Source organism: Oncorhynchus mykiss, chromosome 19, assembly GCF_013265735.2.
Source record: "Oncorhynchus mykiss isolate Arlee chromosome 19, USDA_OmykA_1.1, whole genome shotgun sequence".
NCBI lineage: Eukaryota > Metazoa > Chordata > Actinopteri > Salmoniformes > Salmonidae > Oncorhynchus > Oncorhynchus mykiss.
The window spans coordinates 15,532,887-15,560,246 of NC_048583.1; the positions used below are offsets into that span (position 1 = coordinate 15,532,887).

A 27,360-nucleotide genomic window follows, 5' to 3' on the forward strand; every position below is an offset into this window, starting at 1 on the left:
TGACCTAACCATCTGGGTGGTCTTAACCAATCATAGCACAGTATGATACGGCGGTAAAATGCATCCAATTATATTTCAGTATGTTTACACATATGAATATTACAGGGGCCTCCCAGTGAAATCACCCTTGGGCAGTGGCGATTTTAGCATGTAAATCTTGGTGTGGCAAACAAAACAAAACATGTTAGATGCATGCCAGTTGTTAGGGTTGCGTAAATTCGAATCTGGTATCAGGATAAATATAACAATAAGTCACCGATTGTATACTATGTATTTTTTATTAGCTAAGTAATACATGGCAAATGCAACTTTCGTATATATGGGCTCTCTGTAACACCACGCAGGGCAGAACAGAGAACTGACGGGATGTATGTAAACAGTATTCTTTATACTGTGACGGGTTGGAACTATCACAGTAGAGGCTGAGCGTGGTTTAAACTTGCTCAGCCTATTGAAGGCGCTCAGGCGGGTCCCCGCCTCTTGGCGCTCTTTGGAGTCCTCCCTCCGTCGATGTATAGATCCTTACTGTTCTGGCCAGTTCCTGCTATTGTGTTGTTCAGTATTTTTCCATCTCGGTTAAACCTCGCGATGACCACCCCTCCCTATCACAACTTTGTAAGATACAGCAAGTCACACCATGTGCTCAATATTGTTACATACAAACACAATGACAAAGCATCTGCTGGGCTGTTATCTACAGTTTTGCAACATGCAGGTCACACCATGTTACTCAGTTCTTGTCACACACAAACAGGCAAGTAGCAAGCAGTTGTTTAATCTCATAATGATGCTCCAGTGCACAAATGCAGACACCTCACACAACCCACATCAGATAATACTTAATCATATATATGCTAATGGCTATAATGTAAAATACAGAATCCAACACAGTGTAACCGGCTCTGTACCGGTACCTTTCTGCGTTGTGTTCTGGTAAGGTGTAAATGGAAGACAAGGCTCTTGACACAATTCTGCCGGTTGTCTCTCTTTTAACGACTGCGTGGAATGGGTACAAATACAAGGCAAAAGTTAATGCTGCCGTCTGGACTCCCATACAAGTATATTTGCTTCTCCTCATCATGCTCTGAGCAAATTCAGGATACATTATACAATAAATGTTCATATTTTCAAAATACTCACATTTCGTTTTTGTAAATGTTGTACACCAATACAATAATAATCTGCTAATAAGTGCTCAATATGTATTAGAGTGTACTATTGTACCATTATACCCGAGGCATACTAATGAAGCAACAACGCCATTTTTCACATTTCACAACATACATGCATGGAATGGGTAAACAATATAAGGCTAAAGATAATACTGCTGTCTGTACTCCCATACAAGTATATATGTCTGACAAAAGACTGTGCAGAATACCCGTAAGAAAATCAGAAAACTCATGCTGTCTGCACCTGAGACCCTCTCCAGCAACAAAGCTATCGACCGAGGTAAAGACAGTTTCAAGTTGGATATTCGACGGATATTCGCGCTTTCAAACCACCTGAGCCAAATAAAGTGTCATGATGTTGGAAAAATGGGTATTATTTTCACATTAATTCGCGTTCCAAAGCTAATAAAAATGTGTAAATGTGAGTAGCATTTTGCATTCCTAGTTGAATGAGTTGGGAAGCGTAAACAAAGTACAAACTTTTTTTACATTCGAATTTCAATAGCTCCTTGGTCATGTGACCTACTTGACTCAAACAAAGTTCAGAGTGTCCACTGACTACCCTTGTGCAATATATAAGGCTAGTCCGTGGACATTCTGAAGTTTGTTTGAGTCAGTAGGTCACATGACCAAGGACCTATTGAAATTAGAAAGTTTACAACCTAAGTGTATGTAAACTTCAGACTTCAACACTACCTCTCCTCATCACGCTCTGAGCAAACTGAGTAAAAACATGGCTCCTGTTGATGACATCACAGCATCAACACAATTCAGAAAATAAATAATTCACTCTTGTAAGTAGTGTAATACATCTCAAAATAACTTGAAAATAATCAATAAAAATACATGAGGGATTTTCGGTGAAATACATAAAGTATATTTTACACCTGTTACACCAGCAAAGTTACTACAGAACACAACACTAAACAATACATTCATTGCACAATAACGGTGACAAACAGTGCCCACAAATTGTTAGGGACTACATAAAGCTGTCCCAACAGCAGTTCCAACACCTTAACACTGCTACACCTTCATTTCAGTGGAGCCTTGTCTAACAGTGAAACAGTTCATTCAGCCTCATTTACTGCATTTAAAAAAACATAGCTGATATGGCTGACTTGATTAAACAAATGTGGTTTCTACTGACAATTGAGATGTACAAACTATGGCATAAGGGAAGACAAGCGGATAAGAGGCAATCCGTAATTTCGATTAAGACAATAATGAGCGACGACGGACGTAGTCAATATAACTATTTGTTCAGCTCTTTTGAAATGTACAGCGACAGAATTCAGAACATGGGCCGTTATTACAAAGTACTCCTTGTTCATCAAGTCAGAACCTTAGGATAAATAAATGGGCATATAAACAGACAATAGGCTAAAATAGGCTAAATATTTTACAAATAGGCTAAAACAGGTTATAGGCTACATGTGCAACACCAAATTAGAACAGTAGGCGAAATTAAGCGGTGAAAATAGACTAAATTATTAGGGTGAGGCACATTGAACGCCATTTGGGTCTCTGCGTGTCAAAAAAGATACGTCATAACAGCGTTAAGCTTTTAATTTGAGGGGTCAAATAGCACAATTCTATTATAGAATTGTGTGTGTGCTGAATTTGCACGTGCAAGCTAAGCGCCACCACTAATATCAGTAGCACTGTCAAAGCTGTACAAAACAAGCACACAGGCCACGAACAATGTGTGTACAATACCTCATTGGTGAAAATATACCACATTTTTAGGGTGAGGCAAATGGGCTACTAACAGCTTACTACACAATATACACTTAGTAATACTTTCTTAACTACAGTATACATAACTCCCTTGCATATTACATAATCTATGTAGCAGCATACAATACATTTTTGGACTCATCTTGTGAAGCTGGCGCGGCAGTCCTTTGTGGGCAAATTTTGTCAAACTTTGTCATCAAAGTCTGGCATTCACAGCCACTCCATTGAATAGCAGGCTAACATTAGTTGCTTTTCAATGCTTGCAGTTAGCCACTGATTCCTTCCAAACGACTCATTGTGTAATTTTCCAACTTGTGTAATTTTTATGTCTAATGGCCGATGAGCACTGATGTTTTATCTAGAATTTCTCTTCGTTATTTCTCTTCATATGACAAGGGTTGAAAAGGATTTGCCAGTAGATTGTCGACTTGATTCATGATGACTGCCAGCTAATACTTTGAAAGTAAGATGTTGACATGATCAGTCCAAACAAAGCTACAGTACATATGTGATTTGATGTAATTTTATCTGTGGCCAATAACATTGAGCCTTCTTGGAAGGGTACTGGTACTATAACTTTATGTCAGGGCCCAAAGGGATTCATTTTGGATGTCTACCCTTACTAAGGACTTAAACTTGGCGATGACGTACTGTCCCCATTAGTGACTGTTACACACGCCCCTATGAAGAAGGAACGCAACACCCTGCTACAACTCAACTCCCCGTGAAGTGAAAGAGGTACGGACTGTAGGTGCAAGTAAGGATGACAAAAAGACAGAATTGACCATTTACTATGAATTTATTCCTTCACACGGTAATTTGGGGAAAAGGGTCTGGACGGAACCAAAGAAAGTAAATATCAAAGCCCCCCCTCTCCTATCTAACCTGCCTACCTAACTTAGCATCACCTGGTGAGCTAACCAAAATACAGGGGGTGGCCCCCCCAGGTCTTACCTAGTGTGCCTAGACAGTGAATATACTACGGGTATATGTATGCCCGCGGGCCTCTTGCCTAAGCACTCCCTAGGTGCCTTCCCCTTCCCCCCCTGGGAACAAATGAAACAGGATAACAAACAATTTCAATCATCAAAACAGTGCGTCCTATTGACGCATAACAGACATAACCAATCAGCTCCCTCAGCAACAACTAACATAGTACATACCAAATCGCTTTCTGAGAAACAACCAACACAGCAATTGACTTCTCTATGTCACAATCAATCTTTCTGCAATATCCTCCCAGCCATAATCTCTCGTCTGAACAGAACACTGGCTTTTATATGGCTTCAGAAGGAATGGGTAATTGGAGACAGCTGTGTCTTGACAAGCGGGCGGGGTCAGCTCTCCAATTGGCCATGGAGTCGACCAATCAGCTGCTTGAGGGATTTCAGGAAGCCATTTCCTGAAATACACACATGCAAATACACAAACTACAACACATAAACTGGGGAACATAACAGTGACAGAACACTGAGCCAATCATGGCGCAATGCTCCTATTTTTTGCTGGATCGCCCCAACACCACAGAAAGCACTGAGCTAGGCTGAAAGAGCTGCAAGTACTATTGTAGCTGGAAATGGCTGATTTTATATGGAATATCTACATAAGCGTACAGAGACGTACAGAGGCCCATTATCAACAATCATCACTCCTGTGTTCCAATGGCACGTTGTGTTAGCTAATCCGGGTTTATCATTGTAAAAAGCTAATTCATCATTAGAAAAGCTTTTTGAAATTATGTTAGCACAGCTGAAAACTGTTGTCCTGATTAAAGAAGCAATAAAACAGGCCTTCTTTAGACAAGTTAGGTATCTGGAGCATCAGCATTTGTGGGTTAGGTTACAGGCTCAAAATGGCCAGAAACAAAGTACTTTCTTCTGAAACTCGTCAGTCTATTCTTGTTCTGAGAAATGAAGGCTATTCCATGCAAGAAATTGCCAAGAAAATGAAGATCTTGTACAACGCTGTGTATTCCCTTCACAGAACAGTGCAAAGTGTCTCTAACCAGAATAGAAAGAGGAGTGGGAGGCCTCACTGCACAACTGAACAAGAGGACAAGTACAGTAGTGTCTAGTTTGAGAAACAGACTCCTCACAAGTCCTCAACTGGCAGCTTCATTAAATAGTACCCACAAAACACCAGTCTCAACGTCAACAATGAAGAGGGGACTCCGGGATGCTGACCTTCTAGGCACAGATTCACAGACTAGCGGCAAATAAACTTAAACAACGCGGAATCAGGAAGTGTAGGCGTGCTCTCCATTGCTATTCAATGAAAATCCGCCTTTATTCCGCTTTGATCAACCTTTTTTGCCTCAGTGTGTGAATCCTGGCACAGATAGGCTAATTTGTTTTTGTAGAGTTGCTGAACACAAATCCGCAAAAATGTGAAGTGCTGGTACAGCATTCCGGCCAGCTCCGGCCCAAGTCAAGCCCTGTATCTATACATGTTTATGTATATCGGGTTCAGGTTGGTGGGTTCGTGTTGGTAAGCCCCAGGTACATTTTGGAATGAAGCCCCCCTTCCATTAGTAAATAGTGTTAAATTGGAATACAATTAAAGCGTTTTGGATGTGCCAGAACATCAAACAAGTCTGTTTTATGTGAAAATGTGAGCAAGCCCAGCTGCTCAAGTGAGGGCCTTAGTAATCAACAACATAAGTCTTACCCCAAGACAGGACATGATAACTATAATATGTCAGGTAAAAAAATGGTTCCCAGATATCCCCTGTGTGTATCTCAAGCCACACTGCTACGATTTCTCTCTGTTGTGGACACTCCTATGTCTGATAAGGATACTCAGGAAGGAGAAGTTATTGTAACATAGTTTGCACCTGAAGGGCCTCTCCTTGGTGTGAACAGTCTGGTGCTACTTTACCACACGTGGTGCAGGCATACGGCCTATCTGCATCCGTTCCAATGCTCACGTTGTGACCCAATGACACCAGAGGAGGTAGAAGCAGGAGCCATCCTCAGGTATTTGAGCTCCCTCCTTGACCTCTACCCACTGCTTGGGTGTTGTTGGGATTGTGTGCTGTGTTATAGGCTAGGTACCTCTTGTGGTGAACACCCATACTGAACTTGTCTGTATTGGTGAGAAATGTTAGACCCAGGTCCAGAACCTTCTATGAACCCAGTCACTAAGCTTTAGACGAGACCCTAAAGAAGAAGACATACTTGCTGATAGACTACCACCAGGAAGGTCTCCCACCACTCTCTGTGTTGACCTTCAGGTGCATTTTCAGCTGGTAATGGTGGGAGAACCTCTTCTCACACTGGGGCAGTGTCGGGATTTGTCCCGTTTGGATCTACAGGCTACATGTTCCAGTTGATAGATCCTATAGAAGGCAGGCTGAAGTCAGCACCTGTTAGGGGGTTAACCTGAGGAGCCATCAGTCTCTCTGAATCACAACTACAGGAGCAGGAAGGAGCATCGCTAGCCGAGACTGTACCTGTTGTCTTACGAACACCTCCCTATCCATGGAGACCAAATCTACGTCTCGCAATGGTCTCAGCCAGTCTGTTGTCATGGAGACTAAGTTCGGTTGTTGCTTTGTGTTTGACTGTCTGTTTCTGGTTGTGGTTAATAGTATTGTTTCCCAGACCAGAGTTGTGGATGATATCCAATCCACTGACTTCCACTATGCTGCCTCTGGTCCTGGCCTGCTCGGTCGTCCCCCAAGTTCTTGGGTCTGGGAATCAAAGATGGCCGCCCAGTCTCCTCTGTTAGCCTCCTGCAGGAAGAAATGACAAAATAGACATTACAAACATTGTAGAGGGAATTATTTTAAAATTGTTATTTTATTTTACCTTTATTTAACTAGGCAAGTCAGTTAAGAACAAATTCTTATTTTCAATGACGGCCTAGGAACAGTGGGTTAACTGCCTGTTCAGGGGCAGAACGACAGATTTGTACCTTGTCAGCTCGGGGGTTTTAACTTACAACTTTCCGGTTACTAGTCCAACACTCTAACCACTAGGCTACCCTGCCGCCCCAAAAATAAATTACCTGGTCAAGTTCATACATTGTGTGTTTTTATATTTTAACATAAGTTGTATTAATTTAATTTCATCAATGAAGAAAATGAACAAAAAAACAACCAAGCGCATCACTATTCCCACTGAAGATCTATTACTGTATGGAGGCTATATGTATTTCTCCCTTACCTTGCTCCCCCATCTTTAGTCCACTCAGCAGGTCAGTGCTCTCTGGTCCATCTTCTATTGTCTCCTCTTTGACTAGCAGCAGATCAGGCTTCCCATCCACCATGTCTACTGACTATAAGAGATACAGAGTGAGAGGATGTTGGATCAAGAAATCTGATATGAGCAACCACCTGCTATGGAGCATCTTCTGATTGCTAACATGCTAGTTATTTTTTTATTTTTCTCTCTGCATTGTTGGGAAGTAAGTAAGCATTTCACTGTTTGTTTACGACACATGCTTGTTTACGAAACATGTGACAAATACAATTTGATTTGATTACTTGACACTAATGATTTGATGATTCAAAAGCATGGTCCCACACTGAAGACAAATGTAATCAAGACCTGGGTAGGCTCACCTCAGTAATACTGTGTGGTCCTATACTCTGGAGGTTCAGGAGGTGTAGTCTGGTTGTCCTCCATGACCATGTTCCCCTCAGGGTTCCCCAGACCCTCCTCACACCCCTCATTCTCCTCCTGGAAGAGAGGTAAGAGATTACACAGACGTACACTCCCAGATAATAAACACACTTTCAACACCGTGTTTACCCATCCCCACGACATCTGAGTCCTATACTGTAGTTACAGAATGACTTAATTGTTGTTAAACCCATCATGGTGGACATAAATATGATGTGGGTAAATATGAGTAAATATGATAAGTCAAGTAATCATCAGATTGTCAGACAAGCCTGACAAAACTATTTTGACGTGTACAGTAGGTGTTTGTTAGTGTGTGGGTCTAAAAGAGTCTCAATGTAAGTCTTCGAATGAAAAGTCCCATTTTAGCCTCCCGAGTGGCGCAGTGCTAGAGGCGTATCACAACCGGCCGTGATCATGAGTTCCATAGGGCGGCGCACAATTGGCCCAGTGTCGTCCGGGTTAGGGGAGGGTTTGGCCGAGGGGGCTTTACTTGGTTCATTGCGCTCTAGCAACTCCTTGTGGCAGGGTGCCTGCAGGCTGATCTCGGTTGTCAGTTGAACTGTGTTTCCTCCAACACATTGGTGCAGCTGGCTTCCGGGTTAAGCGGGCGGGTGTTAAGAAGCGCAGTTTGGCAGGTCACGTTTCGGAGGACGCATGAATCTACCTTCGTCTCCTGAACCAGTTGGGGAGCTGCAACGATGAGACAAGATACAAATTGGGGAGAACATTTTTGTACTATTAAAAAAAGGTCCCATTTTGTGCACAGTCGTGGCCAAAAGTTTTGAAAATGACACAAATATCAATTTTGCATATACTCCAGAATGTTATGAAGAGTGATCAGATTAATTGCAATTAATTGCAAAGTACCTTTTTGCCATGCAAATTAACTGAATCCCCCAAAAACATTTCCACTGCATTTCAGCCCTGCCACAAAAGGACCAGCTGACATCATGTCAGTGATTCTCTCGTTAACACAGGTGTGAGTGTTGACGAGGACAAGGCTGGAGATCACTCTGTCATGCTGATTGAGTTTGAATGACAGACTGGAAGCTTCAAAAGGAGGGTGGTGCTTGGAATCATTGTTCTTCCTCTGTCAACCATGGTTATCTGCAAGGAAACATGTGCCGTCATCATTGCTTTGCACAAAAAGGGCTTCACAGGCAAGGATATTGCTGCCAGTAAGATTGCACCTAAATCAAACATTTATCGGATCATCAAGAACTTCAAGGAGAACGGTTCAATTGTTGTGAAGAAGGCTTCAGGGCGCCCAAGAAAGTCCAGCAAGCGCCAGGACCGTCTCCTAAAGTTGATTCAGCTGCAGGATCGGGGCACCATCAGTACAGACTTGCTCAGGAATGGCAGCAGGCAGGTATGAGTGCATCTGCATGCACAGTGAGGCGAAGACTTTTGGAGGATGGCCTGGTGTCAAGAAGGGCAGCAAAGAAACCATTTCTCTCCAGGAAAAACATCAGGGACAGACTGATAATCTGCAAAAGGTACAGGGATTGGACTGCTGAGGACTGGGGTAAAGTAATTTCCTCTGATGAATGCCCTTTCTGATTGTTTGGGGCATCCGGAAAAAAGCTTGTCTGGAGAAGACAAGGTGAGCGCTACCATCAGTCCTGTGTCATGCCAACAGTAAATCATCCTGAGACCATTTATGTGTGGGGTGTCTTCTCAGGCAAGGGAGTGGGCTCACTCACGATTTTGCCTAAGAACACAGCCATGAATAAAGAATGGTACCAACACATCCTCCAAGAGCAACTTCTCCCAACCATCCAGGAACAGTTTGGTGACAAACAAGGCCTTTTCCAGCATGATGGAGCACCTTCCCATAAGGCAAAAGTGATAACTAAGTGGCTTGGGGAACAAAACATCAATATTTTGGGTCCATGGCCAGGAAACTCCCCAGACCTTAATCGCATTGAGAACTTGTGGTCAATCCTCAAGAGGTGGGTGGACAAACAAAATCCCACAAATTCTGACAAACTCCAAGTATTGATTATGCAAGAATGGGCTTCCACCGGTCAGGATGTGGCCCAGAAGTTAATTGACAGCATGCCAGGGCATATTGTAGAGGTCTTGAAAAACAAGAATCAACACTGCAAATATTGACTCTTTGCATCAACTTCATGTAATTGTCAATAAAAGCCTTTGACACTTATGAAATGTTTGTAATCATACTTCAGTATTCCATAGTAACAACTGACAAAAAATATCTAAAGACACTGAAGCAGCAAACTTTGCGAAAATTAATATTTGTGTCATTCTCAAAACGTTTGGCCACGACTGTATATTGGTTCTAAAGCGCTGTTTGGTGTGTGCAGAATAGGCAGAGATTAGATGTGATGTACACAGAGCTCCAAAAGTATTGGGACAGTGACAATTCTGTTGTTATGGCTCTGTTCTCCAGCACTTTGGATTTTAAATGAGAATGAGTGTGCAGACCAACAGATTTCATTTGAGGGTATGTTCATCCATATCGGGCGAACCGTTTAGAAATGACAGCACTGTTTGTACATAGTCCCCCCCATTTTAGGGGACCAAAAGTATTGAGACAAATTCACTTTTGTATTTGGTCCCATATTCCTAGCACGCAATGACTCCATCAAGCTTGTGACTCTACAAACTTGGATGTATTTGTTGTTTGTTATGGTTGTGTTTCAAATTATTTTGCGCCCAATAGAAATGAATGGTAAATAATGTAGTGCGTCATTTTGGAGTCACTTTTATTGTAAATAAGAATAGAATGTTTCTAAAAACATTAATGTGGATGCTACCATGATTACGGATAATCCTGAATGAATCTTGAATGAGTGAAAGACGCATCAAATCATCTGAAACAAACAAAACAAAGAGTAAATGCATCCAATCATTTTGCAGAGTCACAAGCTTGATGTAATCATTGAATATGGGACCAAATACTAAACTTGACTACTTCAATACACTTAAGTGAATTTACAATACAATTGGTCCTCTAAAAAGGGGAGACTATGTACAAAAATTGCTGAAAATTCTAAAGTTATATGGATGAAAATACACACGCTCAAATTAAAGCTGACAGTCTACATCTTAATCTCAGTGATTTTCAAATCCAAAGTGCTGGAGTACAGGGCCAAAACGAGTCGCAATGAACGTCTAAGAACGAAAAGGCCGATGTTGTGTTTATTAAATAAACAAGTGTTAAATACACCATATGAAAACCACACATGTCTAAACTAAACATCTCCATTATTTTGATAAACAGCAATCATATTTACATTAAGTGTCTTGGGAAAGTAGTTGAATGGAAGTAATGAAAAAGGCATTTGTGAACATCATTTAGCCTACACAGTACAAACACAATATGCAACAGACTGTTTAGGCTTATATATCACACAATGTCTTGATGAAATACTCTACCCAGGAATATTCAACACTGAAATCTGTTCCTCTCTTGATTCCAAATGCATCTGTGGGTCTTTTCTGCTGACAACAATAAAAATGAATCCTTGTCTTTAATGCAGGGTTTGAGCTAAACGTCAGAAGCTATCGGATGGAATGGTTACTCTGCTGGTATCCTAGTAGCGCCTCTCTGAAAATCTAATCCTGCAGTGGGTACAGGTGAATGGCCTCTCTCCCGTGTGGACCTTCAGATGCATTTTCACTTGGTTCTGGTGGGAGAACCTCTTCTCACACTGGGGGCAGATGTAGGGCTGTGGACCTCACAAGTCCTCAACTGGCAGCTTTATTAAATAGTACCCGCAAAACACCAGTCTCAACATCAACAGTGAAGAGGCGACTCCAGGATGCAAGCCTTCTTGACAAGTTACAGTGCCTTCACACCCCTTGACTTTTTCCACATTTTGTTTCTACAGCCTGAATTTAAAATTGATTCAATTATTTTTTTTTTTGTCACCGGCCGACACACAATACCCCGTAATATCTAAGTGATTTAATTGGCGTATGCTTAATTCGATTTGGACATTATGCCGATTAAGATAAGCAGTGTGTGTTTACATGATTATTGCATAATCGGCCTACTGCCATAATCGGTTTAATATCGAATTATTACTGTGCATGTCAACGTACTCACTGTCTGGAATTGGCAAGGATGTATCACTAAACATAACTTATTGATGTACTATTTATAGATCGATTGATTATGTTCCATGCGTCATATTGTTTTCAATTAGTAAATAATAGGAAATGCTGCTAATCAATTCTGGTTAGAATATGATAGTCTTTGCAAAATACCTAAATAATCAGTGGAATTATAGCCTACTGTCCAAAAACGGACCAAGACCAAATTATGGTTAACATATGTAAAGTCACACATGCGCAGAGAGAAAGGGGTCGACAGGCCCAACAGCCTTGGCCTTCTATAAAACGTACCTCTTGCCATTCCTCTGTATCGGTTTAGAATCTTGACATTTCTGGGAAGGACGCGTTCCCTTTAGTTCCAGCAGCTGTAATTTCCTCCGCAATGCCCTGTTTTCTTTCTGTCTTTGAGTTATTTCCAAACGAAACACTGCACAGTCGTCGTCTACGAGTTAACAGATCTCTGCCACGGCTGCATTCGCTAGAACCTTCATGTTAGAGGCTAGTATGAAAAACCATACAGTTAGCAGCTAGCTAGCGTTACCAACACAACATATATAAACCAAGTCCTGTCTCCAACGCGAATAATGAGGTAAGTATGTGATGCTGTGCAGTTAAATTGTGTTAATAAACGTTTAAATAATATCAAAAAAACGCTTAACGTGGAAAATGTTCCCGGACACTTCACTTTTTCTTCGGTATTACGGCAGTTTGCAAACTACCGCAACCTACTGTACAGGGTGGTAAACCATAGAAAAAAAAAACATTTTGGAAAGAGGGAGAAAAAAAGACATCCATACAAAAACACAAAAATTAGACCCATAAAAAAAACTGTTCTTCGGCATACAGATCACTGACAATCTGAAATATACAGTGTGGTGTTGCACTTCTTCAACCTCATGAGGCGGAAGAAATGTGGCTTGGCCCCAAAGATGCACCAATAAGAGTATCCAGTATCACTGCCTGGTACGGCAATTGCTCCGTCCACAACCGCAGAGCTCTCTAGAGGGTGGTGCAGTTAGCCCCAACGCATCACCAGTGGCACACTGCCTGCCCTCCAGGACATCTACAGCACCCAATGTCACAGGAAGATCATCAACGACGCCTGTTCACCCCGCTACCATGTAGAAGGTGGCGACAGTACAGGCGCATCAAAGCTGGAACCGAGAGACTGAGAACCAGCTTCTATCTCCAGGCCATACGACTGTTAAATAGTCACCAAAGGGTGTGGTTAAATGAAAAAAGTGTATATGCACTGTTATTTGAAATAAGGTACTGCTTATTACATTACACATATCTCCTATGATCAGTATCTTTTAAGCTGAGAGCAGACTTGTTTAGAAAGAATATGTTAGCAAAAAGAGTAAAATAATAGGACTTTATTCCATCAATCACCTCAGTAAGGTAAATATTAAACTTTCCTTGTTCTAGCCCAGGTTTACTCCCCCTGAAAACAGTTTACACAAGCCTGTTTCAAATGACCAGTTAAAGGGTTAATGAAGGGTATGTGGTTCAATTACCCTCTTAACCCAAGACACTTAACATGATAACTATCCCAGACATACATCTCAAGCCACAGTGCTACGATTTCTCCCGGTTGTGGACACTCCGATGTCTGGTAAGGTTACTCAAGAAGGAGAAGCTCTTGTAGCATAGTTTACACTTGAAGGGCTTCTCCTTGGTGTGAACGGTCTGGTGCTCCCTCAAATAGTGTGCCCTAGCGAAGCGCTTCCCACACGTGGGGCAGGCGTACGGCTTGTCCGCGTCTGTCCTAACGCTCGGCCTCCCACGTTGTGACCCAATGACACCAGAGGAGGTAGAAGCAGAAGTCTTTGAGCTCCCTCCTTGACCTGAAGCCATTGTTTGGGTGTTGTTGGGATTGGGTGCTGTGTTATAGGCTAGGTAACTCTCGTTGTTAACGGCCATCCTGACACTGTCTGTATTCATGGGGTACCCATGAGGCAGCTGAGGAAGGCTAGGCCGAGGTCCATGCCCTCTATGAACCCATTCACCAGGCATTAGACAAGATCCTGGAGAAGACAGACTTCCTGTTAGACTCCTACCAGGGGGGTCTCCCACCACTCTCTGTGAAGGCTGAAGCCCAGGGTGACCTACTCTGTTCATCATGGATACTGTGGTGTTTGTATCATGAGAACAGGAGGGTCTATCTCTATCAGCCCCAGGTCCTGCTCCATCCCTGCACTGAGACTGTGAGGAGAAGGGTCTGGGCTGCAGACTGGATCCCTGTTTGGGGCCTCTGTCTTTTTGATGACCAACAGGACTTCCACCTGTCCACTGGTTTTGTTCTGTGTGGTGGTGGTTCGGTCCTGGTTCCGACTCGCGAAGGAAGAGTGACGGCTCCTGATCCAGGTTTCTGATCCGGGGCCAGGGTTTGTGACCAGCCACTTCAGAGATCCAGTCTCTCTCGCCAGCAACACCGGATATCAGCAGGTCCTCATGGACTGCAGACTGTAAACACAAAATGTACAGAAGAGCATATAAAAGGTTTATATAAGAATCTCTTTACTGTAGACATTATAAAATGTTAACCACAGTCAAGCCAATCTCTAATATTGTGATTCAAATCCCCAATAATAAGGAGTCATTGGTAGTTCATAAAAATTGTCTGTGTTGATTCAAGAATTAAGTTTAATGTTTTGTTTCGACAGAAGGGAAACTCAGTCCCTACCATGATAAAAAAAATAACCAAGTCAGTCAGCACAGAGTCAATTTTTTATTTAATTTCAACAAAATTGTAATATTGTGAAGTACAGTATTTATTGCATAAAGTGATACATGTGACTAGAAAAACTTTTCTCCCTATGGTAACACTTTATCCTTTGTGTAAATCAGGTACCCTCACTTTGATAAAATGAATTTTAGAATGCCTTGAAATAGGTTCAACATTACACACAGCTTCACTAAATTAATAAACATGAAGGCAAAATCAGTGCCTCATTATAAAACACTGGCATCAAACGGGACAAGGCTGTCACTTTTCATCAGGGAAGCATTTTTCCAGACACCAACTATCACCATATCATCTACTCTTCCTCATCACACTCATTTTACCTCATCCAGTTCTGTACTACATCGAAAACCAACAGAATTAACTACAAACTAGCTAATACTACATTACATGGGTTGTGTGCATTTTCTGTTGGTGTATTCTGAGGTAGCTCCTCTCTGAGAATCTCTTCCCGCAGTGCATACAGGAGAACGGCCTCTCTCCTGTGTGGACCATCAGGTGCCTCTTCAGCTGGTGCTGGTGGGAGAACCTCTTCTCACACTGAGGGCAGCTGTATGGTTTCTCCCCTGTGTGGACCCTCTGGTGCCTCTTCAGGTTGGATGAGTCTGAAAAACTGGCCCGGCACAGGTGGCAGCTGAAAGGTTTCTCCCCTGTGTGCATCCTCTGGTGGATCTTCACCTGTTTGGGAAAACTGAAGGCTTTCCCACAGAATGAACACGGGAAGCGCTTCTCTTTGCCACCAGATCTATTGATAGCGTTACTACTACTGTCATTTGTCAATGGGCTTGTGTAGCCATTTAGTGTTGAGGCACTGGCATTGTCTGAGGTCTGGTTTAACATTAGGAGAGTGTGAGGAGGACGAAGGCCAGGGAGGGTCTGTGATGTCGCAGGGTCCATGTTCCAGTTGATAGATCCTATAGAAGGTATGCTGAAGGCAGCACCTTTTAGGGGGTTAACTTGAGGTGCCATCAGTCTCTCTGAATCACAACTATAGGAGCAGGACGGAGCATCACTAGTCGAGTCTGTGTCTATTCTCTCCCGCCGCGAACCGACACATCCCCATCCCTGCAGACCAAATCTACGCCCCGCTCTGGTCTCAGCCAGTCTGTTGTCATGGAGACTAAGTTCGGTTGTTGTTTTGTGTTCGACTGTCTGTTTCTGGTTGTAGTTAACAGTGTTGTTCCCCAGCCCAGAGTTGAAGATGCTGTCCCATCCACTGACCTCCACTATTTCTCCTCTGGTCCTGGCCTGCTCAGTGATGTTGTCCCCCGGGCCCTTGACTGCACCCATCTGGGTCTGGGATTCCAAGATGGCCGCCCAGTCTCTTCTGTTAGCCTCCAGCCAACCATCTGTAGGAAGAGGTTTCAAAGTAGACTTTACAAACTTGGCAGAGAACTCTACACATGGAGTTTGAGTCAATTATCTGGTGAAGTTCATACAATACAATATGCATGTTTTTGTATGTAAACATAAGTTGTATTGATTAAATAGACAGGTGCATCACTATTTCCATTGAAGTATATCTATTATGTTCTGTATGTGGGTCTTTCTATAAACTATGGTACCAGTGAGGATTTCCTACGCTGGACAACTTTGTGTCATTACATTAAGGTATAAGGGGGGGGCATAGATACACCATAAGACCAAAAGTATGTGGACACCTGCTCCTCGAACATCTTATTCCCAAATCATGGGCATTAATATGGCGTTGGTCCCCCTTGGCTGCTAAGAAGATGCTGGAACATTTCTGCAAGGACTTGTTTCCATTCAGCCACAAGCATTAGTGAGGTCGGGCACTGATGTTGGGCGATTAGGCCTGGCAGCGTTCCAATTCATCCCAAAGGTGTTCGATGGGGTTGAGGTTAAGGCACTGTGCAGGCCAGTCAATTCTTCCTTACCGACCGACAAACGATTTCTGTATGGACCTCGCTTTGTGCACAGGAGCATTGTCATGCTGAAACAGGAAAAGTCCTTCCCCAAACTGTTGCCACAAAGTTGGAAGCACATAATCATCTAGAATGTCATTGTATGCTGTAGCATTTAGATTTCCCTTCACTGGAACTAAGGGGCCTAGCCCAAACCATGAAAAACAGCCCCAGCCCATTATTCCTCCTCCACCAAACTTTACAGTTGGCACTATGCATTGGGGCAGGTAGTGTTCTCCTGGCATCCGCCAAACCCAGATTCATCCATCGGACATCCAGAGGGTGAAGCATGATTCATCACTCCAGAGAACGCGTTTCCACTGCTCCAGAATCCAATGGCGGCAAGCTTTACACCACTCCAGCCAACGCTTGGCACTGCGCATGGTAATCTTAGGCTTGTGTGCAGCTGCCCGCCATTGAAACCATTTCATGAAGCTCCTGCCGAATAGTTCTTATGTTGACTTTGCTCCTAGAGGGAGTTTGGATCTCGGTAGGAGATTGAATGCCAGTGTGCTCGATTTTATATGGATGTTGATGAAATAGCCGAAGGGGTGTCCAAATACTTTTGTATATATTCAAAAATTGCTGAGTTGATTTAAAACCTGTTAACCCTTTCATGGTTTGTGTCTTGATGGATTTGTCTGACATAAAACATTAATTTATGGCAGTGTTGCCATTAGATCATACATTAGGCATTAATCAGTTAAATTAGACTAACTTTAACCCTGTAAGAATCCTCGATCAAGCTGTCGGACAGTTTTTTTTTTTTGTATAGAGATCTCAGAAATACAGTGCAACGATGTAACATTTTGTGTGTCCGTGTGTTACGGGGTGGAAACAGTTTATGGGCACAAATCCCCAAAAAGATTGCAAAATCTAATGCTTCCAACCGAATGAGTCACCTTGATACTTAAAACCTAAATCGATACTGTCATTAACGTGGTTGTTCAATAATTACATAATACTTGTTGGATGCGCATTTGATGTCGAGCTGTTTAATTATGCTGTGATATTTTCACACATCGTCATCTGAATTTTTTGAATTACATTCAAGTGATGAACAGCTGTTACTGAGAGCAAATGCGATAAAACATCGGCACAAGTGCTGGGAAAAAAAGGTGTTTGCGAGGAATGTCCAGAATTTGTCTCATTTGTTATGCCCGTGAAGACAGTTGTGCCTGGATCCACGTTGGATCTAATGTCCCTAGTGAATTGATGTTGATCGGTTGTCGTCGGCTTGATTTACAGCAGGGTCTCGTAAGATTTAACATAGAAAGCATCAAGGCAATGAGTTGATGTTTTCATGTTTTTGTGCCTCAGATTGGACACCGTCTACTGTGCACAATTGTATAGGATAGACTATTACACTGAGTCTACTGTGCACAATTGTGAAGGATAGACTATTACACTGAGTCTACTGTGCACAATTGTGAAGGATAGACTATTGCGCAACACCCACCCAAGCTATTCCTATGAATTATTCTGGATATAATGACAACACATTACACAGCCTAGTGGGCTTCATCACAATTTGATCTGGTAATGAAATGACATTGACAAATACATTTTGGTTTCCATGTTACACCTGTAATTTTAAACAATACAGGGGGCTTGAAGTAGCCTACTTGAACTTTCATTTGGAGCTCGGAAATTCAAATACTGGAATTGGCCTACCTTGAAAATAAGATATTTCCTCAATTTGGTGCTTGAAAAGTCCTTGTAATTATTGTAGCCAATTTATAAGTCCTCCTGCTCCCTTATAATTATCTGCAATTTCATTTGTGAGAAATATGGCCACTTTCATTTGTTTCCCGCTGCTTCAATTGAAGGGTGTTGTGCTACTCTGTTTCTGTAAAACCATGTGTGGTTATTATGAGGACGACAACATCTAATGTTGGCTTCAACCTGTCTTTCCAGAAAAATCCTTCCAGTACAAAAGGAACCTGGTTTTTGGTGGCTTTCTCATTATAAAAAAACAACTGATGGTGAGATTCAAAACGGTGAGTTTGATGCTACCGCTATTCACTGCTTTATGTGTGGCTGCGTCGGCTACAGGAAAACCGCCATGCATGCAACCAATCTATTTAGTCAGGCAACTCCACATTATTCTCGTATTTTAGAATGTAAGACTAATTTGAATATCAATGCATTGACAAGGCCTAAAAAAAAAGTGGTAATGGTTTACTTTTTTGGGGGGGACACTATTTGGTGGTGGTGGGGGCTTCTATATTAGGCCCTATATTTCCAATGATATAAATTATACAATATTGAGGCCCTTGAAAATGACTAAGTGCCCGAAAAAAAGTCCCTGAAGGTCCTTGAATTTGACTTTCCAATGTCTGTATGAACCCTTCTTAAAAGATGTATAGTATTGGGGCTATGTTGTTGTATAGGTGACGTTAATGGACAATTTGCAAATATTCCTTTAAGTACACTGTGGAACTGCAAGAAAATCATTATTTTTGTTTCAAACCATTTTTGAAATTTTGATCCCAATTTTGAGCTCATCATTTATAAAAAAAGACCCAGATGGATTTCTCCCTTACCTTGCTCCCCCATCTTTAGTCCACTCAGCAGGTCAATGCTCTCTGCTCCGTCTTCTATAGTCTCCTCTTTGACTAGTAGCAGATCAGGCTTCCCATCCTCCATGTCTACTGACTGTAAGAGATACAGAGTGAGAGGATGTTGGATCAAGAAATCTGATATCAACACCCTGCTATGGAGCATCTTCTGATTGGGCAATGAGGGATTGCTATGAGTACTATGGAAACTTGTTAGTTGATTTGATTGTTTTACATGGTTTTAAATTCAAAGGCATGTTCCCACACTTAAAGACAACATTTATCAAGAGCTGGGCCCGTATCCACAAAAAGTCTCAGCGTAGGAGTGCTGATCTTTCCATATAATCCTATTCATTATGATCTAAAAGGCTAAAGTGATCCTAGATCAGCACTCCTACTCGAGAGACTTTGTGGATACAGGCCCTGAACTAATACCATTCAGACAGTAGTTCACAGTGGGCTCACCTCAGTGAGGCTGTGTGTGGTTCTGTGCTGCTCAGCTGGTTCCTCTGCCGGTTCAGGAGGAGGTGTAGTCTGGTTGTCCTCCATGACCATGTTCCCCTCAGGGTTCCCCAGACCCTCCTCACACCCCTCCTCCTTCACCAGCAGCACCTCTGGACCCTCCTCCTCCTGGAAGAGAGAGGTGATACAGATTACACAGAAGTACACTCCCTCGGGTACATACACAAAGATAATAAACACACTTTCAACATGGATGGGCCATACTTGCTAACATTATAAACAGTTTCTCAGTCTCAAAATGTGCATCAGCCAAATAAAATGGTTGATTTACTTGCACATGATAAAAAGCTACACAACTGCTCCTCGGGCGCTGATGACGCGGATGTTGTTTAAGGCAGCCCCCTGCCCCTCTCTGATTCAGAGGGGTTGGGTTGAATGCATTTAGTTGTACAACTGACTAGGTATCCACCCTTTTCTCTTTCTTTACATTCTAGCTGGTCCGATCAGAACCTGGCACATGTTATCCTTAGGCTAATCTCACAAGGTGGCAGTGATTATTTCCTGCAACAAATTCCACATCATCCTATCAAAGACCTTAAGACTTTTTATCCACAAACCAATGGTATTAATTAAAATAGGTAAATTTGGCCACCAGAGGGATTATTTTAAAACCTACAAATTCAAGGTTATTTTGTTCCACTAGGTTTAGGTCTGTAAAGTGTTGTGTCCCAATATTGCATGATGATGCATCCTTGACTAGGCTACTACCTCCCATATATGACCAAAAAGTTTGACTATCCGTTTCACATATATTAATGTGCATAGCACTAAAGATGTAGGAGGATTATACAACAAGTTCGCGTAGATCGTAATTTTTTTTTTGGAAGATGCTCGTGGTCTTGTCAAATTGCTGTAATATCCTCGTCTGCCATCACTAAATGGTGGCGTGATAAACCCAGAGACGGAGAGAGATGACGGCCGTGAGCTTCGATCCCCCCTTGGGAGAAAGTTTTTATTAGAGGAAAAAAAACTCTCTCTCACTGTTTGTGGAGTGTATTGGTTATAAAGTGTATTGGTTATAAAGCACTGTGTGTGTATGCGGATCACATGTAATGTATGTTAAAATAAGTCTCAATGAAAGTCTGAAAATAAAGTCCCGTTTTGTGTTTATTAAAACGTTAATACACAACATGATAACCACACAACGTCTCAACTAAAAATCTGCATGAACCTGATGAACTGAATTAATTTTCGAATTAAAAGTATCTGGTGAAAAAAAATTAGGTAGTTTAATGGAAGTAATGAAATAGGCTTTTTTAACATCATAGCCTACACAGTACAAACAATGTGTAAAATACTTTTTTGGCGTATACAGTTCCAGTCAAAAGTTTGGACACCTACTCATTCAAGGGTTTTTCTTTATTTGTACTATTTTCTACATTGTAGAATAATAGAAGACATCACATCTATGAAATAACCCAAAAAGTGTTAAACAAATCAAAATATATTTTAGATTCTTCAAAGTAGCAACCTCTTCGCACACTCTTGACATTGTCTCAATCAGCTTCATGAGGTAACCTGGAATGCATTTCAATTAATAAGTTGATTTGTGGAATTTCCTTTCTTCTTAATGAGTTTGAGCCAGTCAGATGTGTTGTGACAAGGTAGTGGTGTTATACAGAAGATAGCCCTATTTGGTAAAAGACCAAGTGCATATTATGGCATGAACAACTCAAATAAGCAAAAAGAAACGACAGTCCATCATTACTTTTAAGACAAAGGTCAGTCAATCCGTAAAACTTTTAAAGTTCCTTCACGTGCAGTTGCAAAAACCATCAAGTACCATCATGAAACTGGCTCTCATGAGGACCGCCACAGGAATAGAAGACCCAGAGTCTCCTCTGCCGCAGAGGATAAGTTCATTAGAGTTACCAGCCTCAGAAATTGCAGCCCAAATAAATGCTTCACAGAGTTCAAGTAACAGACACAGCTCAACATCAACTGTTCAGAGGAGACTGTGAATCAGGCCTTCATGGTTGAATTGCTGCAAAGAAACCAATGCTAAAGGACACCAATAAGAAGAAGACTTGCTTGGGCCAAGAAACACGAGAATGGACATTAGACCGTTGGAAATCTGTCCATTGGTCTAAGGATTCCAAATTTGAGATTTTTGGTTCCAACCGCCGTGTCTGTGAGACGCAGAGTAGGTGAATGGATGATTTTTGCATGTGTGGTTCCCACCGTGAAGCATGGAGTAGTAGATGTGATGGTGCTTTGCTGGTGACACTGTCTGATTTATTTAGAATTCAAGGCTAAATTAACCAGCATGGCTACCACAGCATTCTGCAGCGATATGCCACCCCATCTGGTTTGTGCTTAGTGGGACTATCATTTGTTTTTCAACAAGACAATGACCCAAAATACACCTACAGGCTGTGTAAGAGCTATTTGACCAAGGAGAGTGATGGAGTGCTGCATCAGATGTCCTGGCTGCTACAATCACCTGACCTCAACTCCGTTGAGTTGGTTTGGGATGAGTTGGACCGCATAGTGAATGAAAAGTAGCCAACAAGTGCTCAGCATATGTGGGGACTCCTTCAAGACCGTTGGAAACGCATTCCTCATGAAGCTGGTTGAGAGAATGCCAAGAGTGTGCAAAGTTGTCGTCAAGGCAATTTTCCAAAACATTTTTTATTTAACTAGAAAAGTCCGTTAATAACAAATTCTTATTTACAATGACTGCCTACTCCGGCCAAACCCGGACGATGCTGGGCCAATTGTGCGCTGCCCTATGGGACTCCCAATCCCAGCCAGATGTGATACAGCCTGGCCTTGAACCAGGGACTGCAGTGACACCTCTTGCACTGAGATGCAATGCCTTAGACCGCTGCACCACTCAGGACAGACGGAGTCCACAAATTCACTTTTTTGAAATGCATTCCAGGTGACTACCTCATGAAACTGGTTGAAAATGGCAAGACTGTACAAAGTTGTCATCAAGGCAAAGGGTGACCAATTTGAAGATTCTTTAATATATTTAGATTTGTATAACACTTTTCTGGTTACTACATGATTTCTTGTGTGTAATTTCATAGTTTTGATGTCTTCACTATCAAGTATTTATATTATTTTACTTGTATATTAATTATATTAATTGTTCCGGTCAATATTGCTCAAATTCAGTACTTTTGATTGGGAATAATTGATGGACAGCAATATTCAAACATTGTCTCAGATTTAAGTCAGGATCACTCAACACCTCTTGGAAAGTCATTCTGGTGTGTATTTGGCATTAGAATGTGTGTAATGTGTGAAGAATGCAACTATTCCAGGATTAGGTGTTGCCACCACAATACTTTAACTTTCTAAGTCCAATTTAATCCCCTTTAGACTTAATTTTAAGGAAGAAAAATGTGAAGACTGTGCAAGGTACGTGTAGACTTTCACTAGGCACTGTATATCACACAATGTATAGATGCAATATTCTACACTGAAATCTGTTACTCCAAATGCATTGGTGGATATGTTTTGCCGACAACAAAGAATCCATCTTTGTCTTTAATGCAGGGTTTGATCTAAACCTCAGAAGCTATCGAGTAGAATGGTTACTTTCTATGTTATAGACTGGAATGTATTTTTCTGCTGGTGTATCCTGAGAGCTCCTCTTTGAGAACTTCTTCCCGCAGTGCTTACAGGCGAACGGCCTTTCTCCTGTGTGGACCTTCAGGTGCCTCTTCTGCTGGTGGGAGAACCTCTTCTCACACTGGATGCAGCTGATGGGTTTCACCCCTGTGTGGACCCTCTGGTAGATCTCCACCCAATGAAGGCAGCTAAAGCCTTTGTTACAGAACATGCAGAGGAACCGTTTCTCTTTACTACCCCCTGATGTTGCGCGACCTCCCTGAGCCTGGGCTCTAGCCCTGTCATTTAAGTTCAAAACCTGATTGAAAAGGGCACGGCCGTGTGAATCGGAAAGTGCCATCGACATGAACACTGTATCGCAATCCCTTATCTCAAAGCTTCCCCTGTAATCTAAGAAATATTTGCAGAGTGTCTGTCTCCTAGGTGACTATCTGCATTCCATGTGGGAGGAGAGCCACCCTCCACTTTCAAAGTCATCTCATCTACCAAAGACTACAACCTCCCCTTTCTTATCTAGGCACCCTTCAGAGTACTATTGTACCGGTTCCATTCCCCTCTAGACAGATCATTCTGTGTGTCTAAACCCCACGGGCATGTTGCCAGGGTCCATCTCTGTAGTGTAAGAACAAGAGATCATCAACACAAGTGTCTAACGCCTCACCATCTCCAAGGGAATGAACCGTCCTCTGGCTCTGGTAAAATACTGGTAAATACTCTGAGCTGGGAACAGGACAGCCTAGTGGCAACAGACTCGGTCTTTATGGGTCTGATCTGTGGTCTCTGACTTAAGGACGGCATTCCACGTTCCACTGACCTCCGTGGTGCTGTGCCGTGTCTTGGCCTGGGGCGCCATGGCGGTGGATAGGTCCTCTGTGGCTACAGGGGGCGCCACTCCAGACGCTGCTCCAGTCTGGATGTCTCTGCTGTGTCGTGGGTCCTCCTCTCCTCCAGTCCTCTCCTGCTTGACCCCAGGACCTGCATCCTCTGTGTCTGCAGACTGACACAAGAAGAGAGAAGGTTATTACCAGGAATGGGGGAGGTTATTTGAATATCTGAAAGGAGGTTAGTATTCAAAATACTTACAACAGTATTAATTTGGGATAAAAAAAATCATAGGTCTATTTTAACTATGAAAAGGCTTTGTCTCAATTAAATACAATTATAATTGTTTGAATAGTATAAATATTTAAAATGCCCATCCCCAGTTATTGCCGGTACATGAGTAGAATTGGATAACAATGTAATTATGAAGTCTCACAGATAAATGAAGATGTAAGCAAGTGAACAGCTGAGGGGAGCCTTCCTGAAATAAACTGGACACATTTGATGTAATACTATTACACTAACCTCTATCACGATAACATGCTGGGTTGAGGTTCCACTCCCCTCATCAACAGTGATTGGTTGATCATCTCCCCATGTATTATGTCCCGCTGGCTTCACAATGCTTCTGTAGCCTTCAGTGAGATGTCCTTCACCTGAGAGAGTGATTGGGGAAAAGAGGTGGTTAGGTTAGCTACTGTCAGTGCTATATTGTACACTATTGACAGTTTTGTCACTGTCTAGAATGTTTTCATTTAGTAAAAAATAGGAAATGCAGTAAATCAAGAATCAGATAAGAGACTGGTTCGAATATGATCATGTGTCTTTGCTCAAGATAGCTAATTAATAGGGGGAATTATTGCTTATTATTCAAAAACTGACCAATACATAATTCTGGCTAACACATCTGAACACGTGCAGAGGGTAGCCAGCAGATCCTATCTGCTTGTTTACAGCTGCACTAGGATTTGACAGACTTCCTGTGTAGATTAAGACATGTGGAGCCAGAGTGAGATATGGTTTAGAAAATGTACTTCAATTGAGTAGTGCTTTGGACACTCTTGTCCCATTGTTACAAAGAGAATATTGAAGAGTGCTAGTTAAGTAAACTGCCATGTTTGTCCTCATGCTAGCTAACAGTAGCCATTATGGAATGGCGTTGAACAACAAAGGAGCTGATTGGCTGACACTGCCATTCCCAAAATGGCCGCTGTTGCTTCTGCTACCTAGCATAATAATGAACAGTCCAGTTTTCCAGAAAAACTAGCAGTCTTTCAATGATCTCAGTGTAACAATTGGGATAATTGGACAATTCAGAATACAAAGCCTTTTTTAATCCCTGGATTGAGGTATGCTTTCTGAGCCATGTTTCGCCCCGGTTCTGTTTTAATCTACTCAGAAAATATGGCTGACCTAGACCTAGTGCAGCTGCAAGCAAGCTGGTCGGATCTGCTGGCTAATGCAGAGAGTAATGCGGCTACAGGCATGAACGGGCGATATTTTGCCAAATGTACCTCTTGCTATTCTGTATCGGTCGACGACTTTGACACTACTGGGACGACTGGCGAGGACACGCTCTCGAATTGTCCTCTCTGCGCGCTCCCGTGCCACCTTCAGTTCCAGTAGCTGTAGTTTCCTCCGCAATCCCCTGTTTTCTTTCTGGCTTTGAGTTATTTCCAAACGAAACACTGCATAGTCGTCGTCTACGAGTTTACAGATCTCTGCCACAGCTGCATTCGCTAGCACCTCCATGACGGAGGCTATTTGAGTGTGAAAAACCATACAATTAATGTTAGCCATTATTGTTAGCAGCTAGCAAGCATTACTTAGATAACATAAATCAACCAAGTCCCGTCTCCAACGCGAATTAAAGACTACCTGAGGTTAGTATGTGTTACTGTCCAGTTAAATGAGTAATATTGTGAGTTCAATGATGTTAATAAACATCTCAATAACCCATACAAATTCAAAAGAGGAAATTGTTCTGGGTAACTGGTCACTTCCGTTAACTTCTTTGATATGACGGTTCGCAAACAACTGTTAGAGGTGCATGCCGCCACCTACTGTATGGGTGGTAAACTACGGGTTGAAACCGACATTATACAAAGTAAAAAGTAAAAAAACTCCCCCTCCTTCAGTCACATTCCAATTTAAATCACATCCCGACACAGGCTCAGGAGTCTGTTAGGGCAGTATCTTCGTTGATAGGGTTACTTGTACTGCCTCTTCTGTCAAATCACTGAGCCCCCCAAAAAACGTTCAGCTGCACTTAAAATGATGCCAATTTAGTCTGATTTCTTCTCCGTTTGTGCTGTGCAGTTGATGACCATTGCAATAAATGCTACAAAGCACACATTTTTACACACACATTCACTGATGTAGGCTCTACTACCATTGCATCTACAGCTCTATTCGTTCCTTCAACTCTTCTCACCACCTCCAGGTAGGACACATGCTGGACAGTCCAATTCTATCAATTCTATCTAACAGGGCAATCCAGTCCAATTCAATCTAACAGGGCAATCCGGGTGCATGTTTGCCACCTCAATTACAGCATCTAACCTCCACTAGCATTCGATACTCTTCCTGTCTGCAAACACTTGACACCAAATATTTAGCATGTAGGCTCTTAAAGGGTATCCCACATATTTACATGAGGGAGAGATTGTGGATTAAGTGTATTTCTTCATTAAATCGACAACTTTACTTCTGTTGTTTCCTTCCTTTTTCGCCACTGAAACCCACTCATTCTCACTGTCATCTTCACTCGCCAGCAGTTTCAAACAAAATATCAGTTTCTGCTATGTTCCTCACCTCATTGCTATCCATACTCGGACCACTTGTGTTTACACTGAACAGAAAGGATTTATATTAAAGATGAGACCCTGAAGGGAAAGACAGACCTCCTGATAGACTCCCACCAGAGGGGTCTCCCACTACTCTCTGTGAAGGCTGAAGCCCAGGGTGCCCTGTTCTGTTAATTATTGATAATGTGGTGTTTTTATCATAGGAACAGGAGGGTATATCCCTATCAGCCCCAGGTCCTGCTCCATCCCTGCACTGAGACTGTGGAGAGAAGGGTTTGGGCTGCAGACTGGATCCCTGACTGGAGCCTCTGTCTCTCTGATGACCACCAGGACTGAGGTTGTTCAGTCCACTTGTCCACTGGTTGTGTTGTGGTGGTGAAGTCTCTTTTTTTATGGTGGTTTTGAAGCAGTGGCTTCTTCCTTGCTGAGCGGCCTTTCAGGTTGTGTCGATATAGGACTCGTTTTACTGTGGATATAGATACATTTGTACCTGTTTCCTCCAGCATCTTCACAGGGTCCTTTGATGTTGTTCTGGGATTGATTTGTACTTTTCGCAACAAAGTATGTTCATCTGTAGGAGACAGAACATGTCTCCTTCCTGAGCGGTATGACGGTTCTGTGGTCCCATGGTGTTTATACTTGCGTACTATTGTTTGTACAGATGAACATGGTACCTTCAGGCGTTTGGAAATTGCTCCCAAGGATGAACCAGACTTGTGGAGGTCTACAAATTTGGGCTGATTTCTTTTGATTTTCCCATGATGTCAAGGAA

The 27,360-nt window shown here is 42.3% G+C and overlaps 1 protein-coding gene across 2 annotated transcripts; it reads right to left on the reverse strand.

Moving 5' to 3' along the window:
- Positions 1-12,984: 12,984 nt before the first annotated feature.
- LOC110498462 (zinc finger and SCAN domain-containing protein 4) lies at positions 12,985-27,011 on the reverse strand. Of its 2 annotated transcripts, XM_021575084.2 has the most exons (7): positions 25,296-27,011; positions 24,307-24,437; positions 23,774-23,956; positions 19,321-19,485; positions 18,841-18,952; positions 15,591-15,718; positions 12,985-14,089 (listed from the first exon to the last, which is right to left on the reverse strand). In XM_021575084.2, exons 1-7 carry the CDS (start codon positions 25,579-25,581, stop codon positions 13,202-13,204), a joined length of 1,893 nt encoding a protein of 630 aa, XP_021430759.2. In that variant the 5' UTR covers positions 25,582-27,011; the 3' UTR covers positions 12,985-13,201. The 2 variants fall into 2 exon arrangements, with proteins under 2 accessions (XP_021430759.2, XP_021430761.2); XM_021575086.2 differs by lacking the exon at positions 12,985-14,089 and having other exon boundaries at positions 14,342-15,718; positions 25,296-27,001.
- Between the last annotated feature and the right edge of the window lie 349 nt (positions 27,012-27,360).

Excerpts from the sequence above, each read along its gene's own strand:
- LOC110498462 (XM_021575084.2), bottom strand. The coding sequence starts at position 25,581 with ATGGCTAACATTAATTGTATGGTTTTTCACACTCAAATAGCCTCCGTC. Across the intron at positions 24,438-25,295 it reads CCGATACAGAATAGCAAGAG|GTGAAGGACATCTCACTGAA; the intron begins GTACATTTGGCA and ends TCACTCTCTCAG. Across the intron at positions 15,719-18,840 it reads ACTAAAGATGGGGGAGCAAG|ATGGTTGGCTGGAGGCTAAC; the intron begins GTAAGGGAGAAA and ends CTCTTCCTACAG.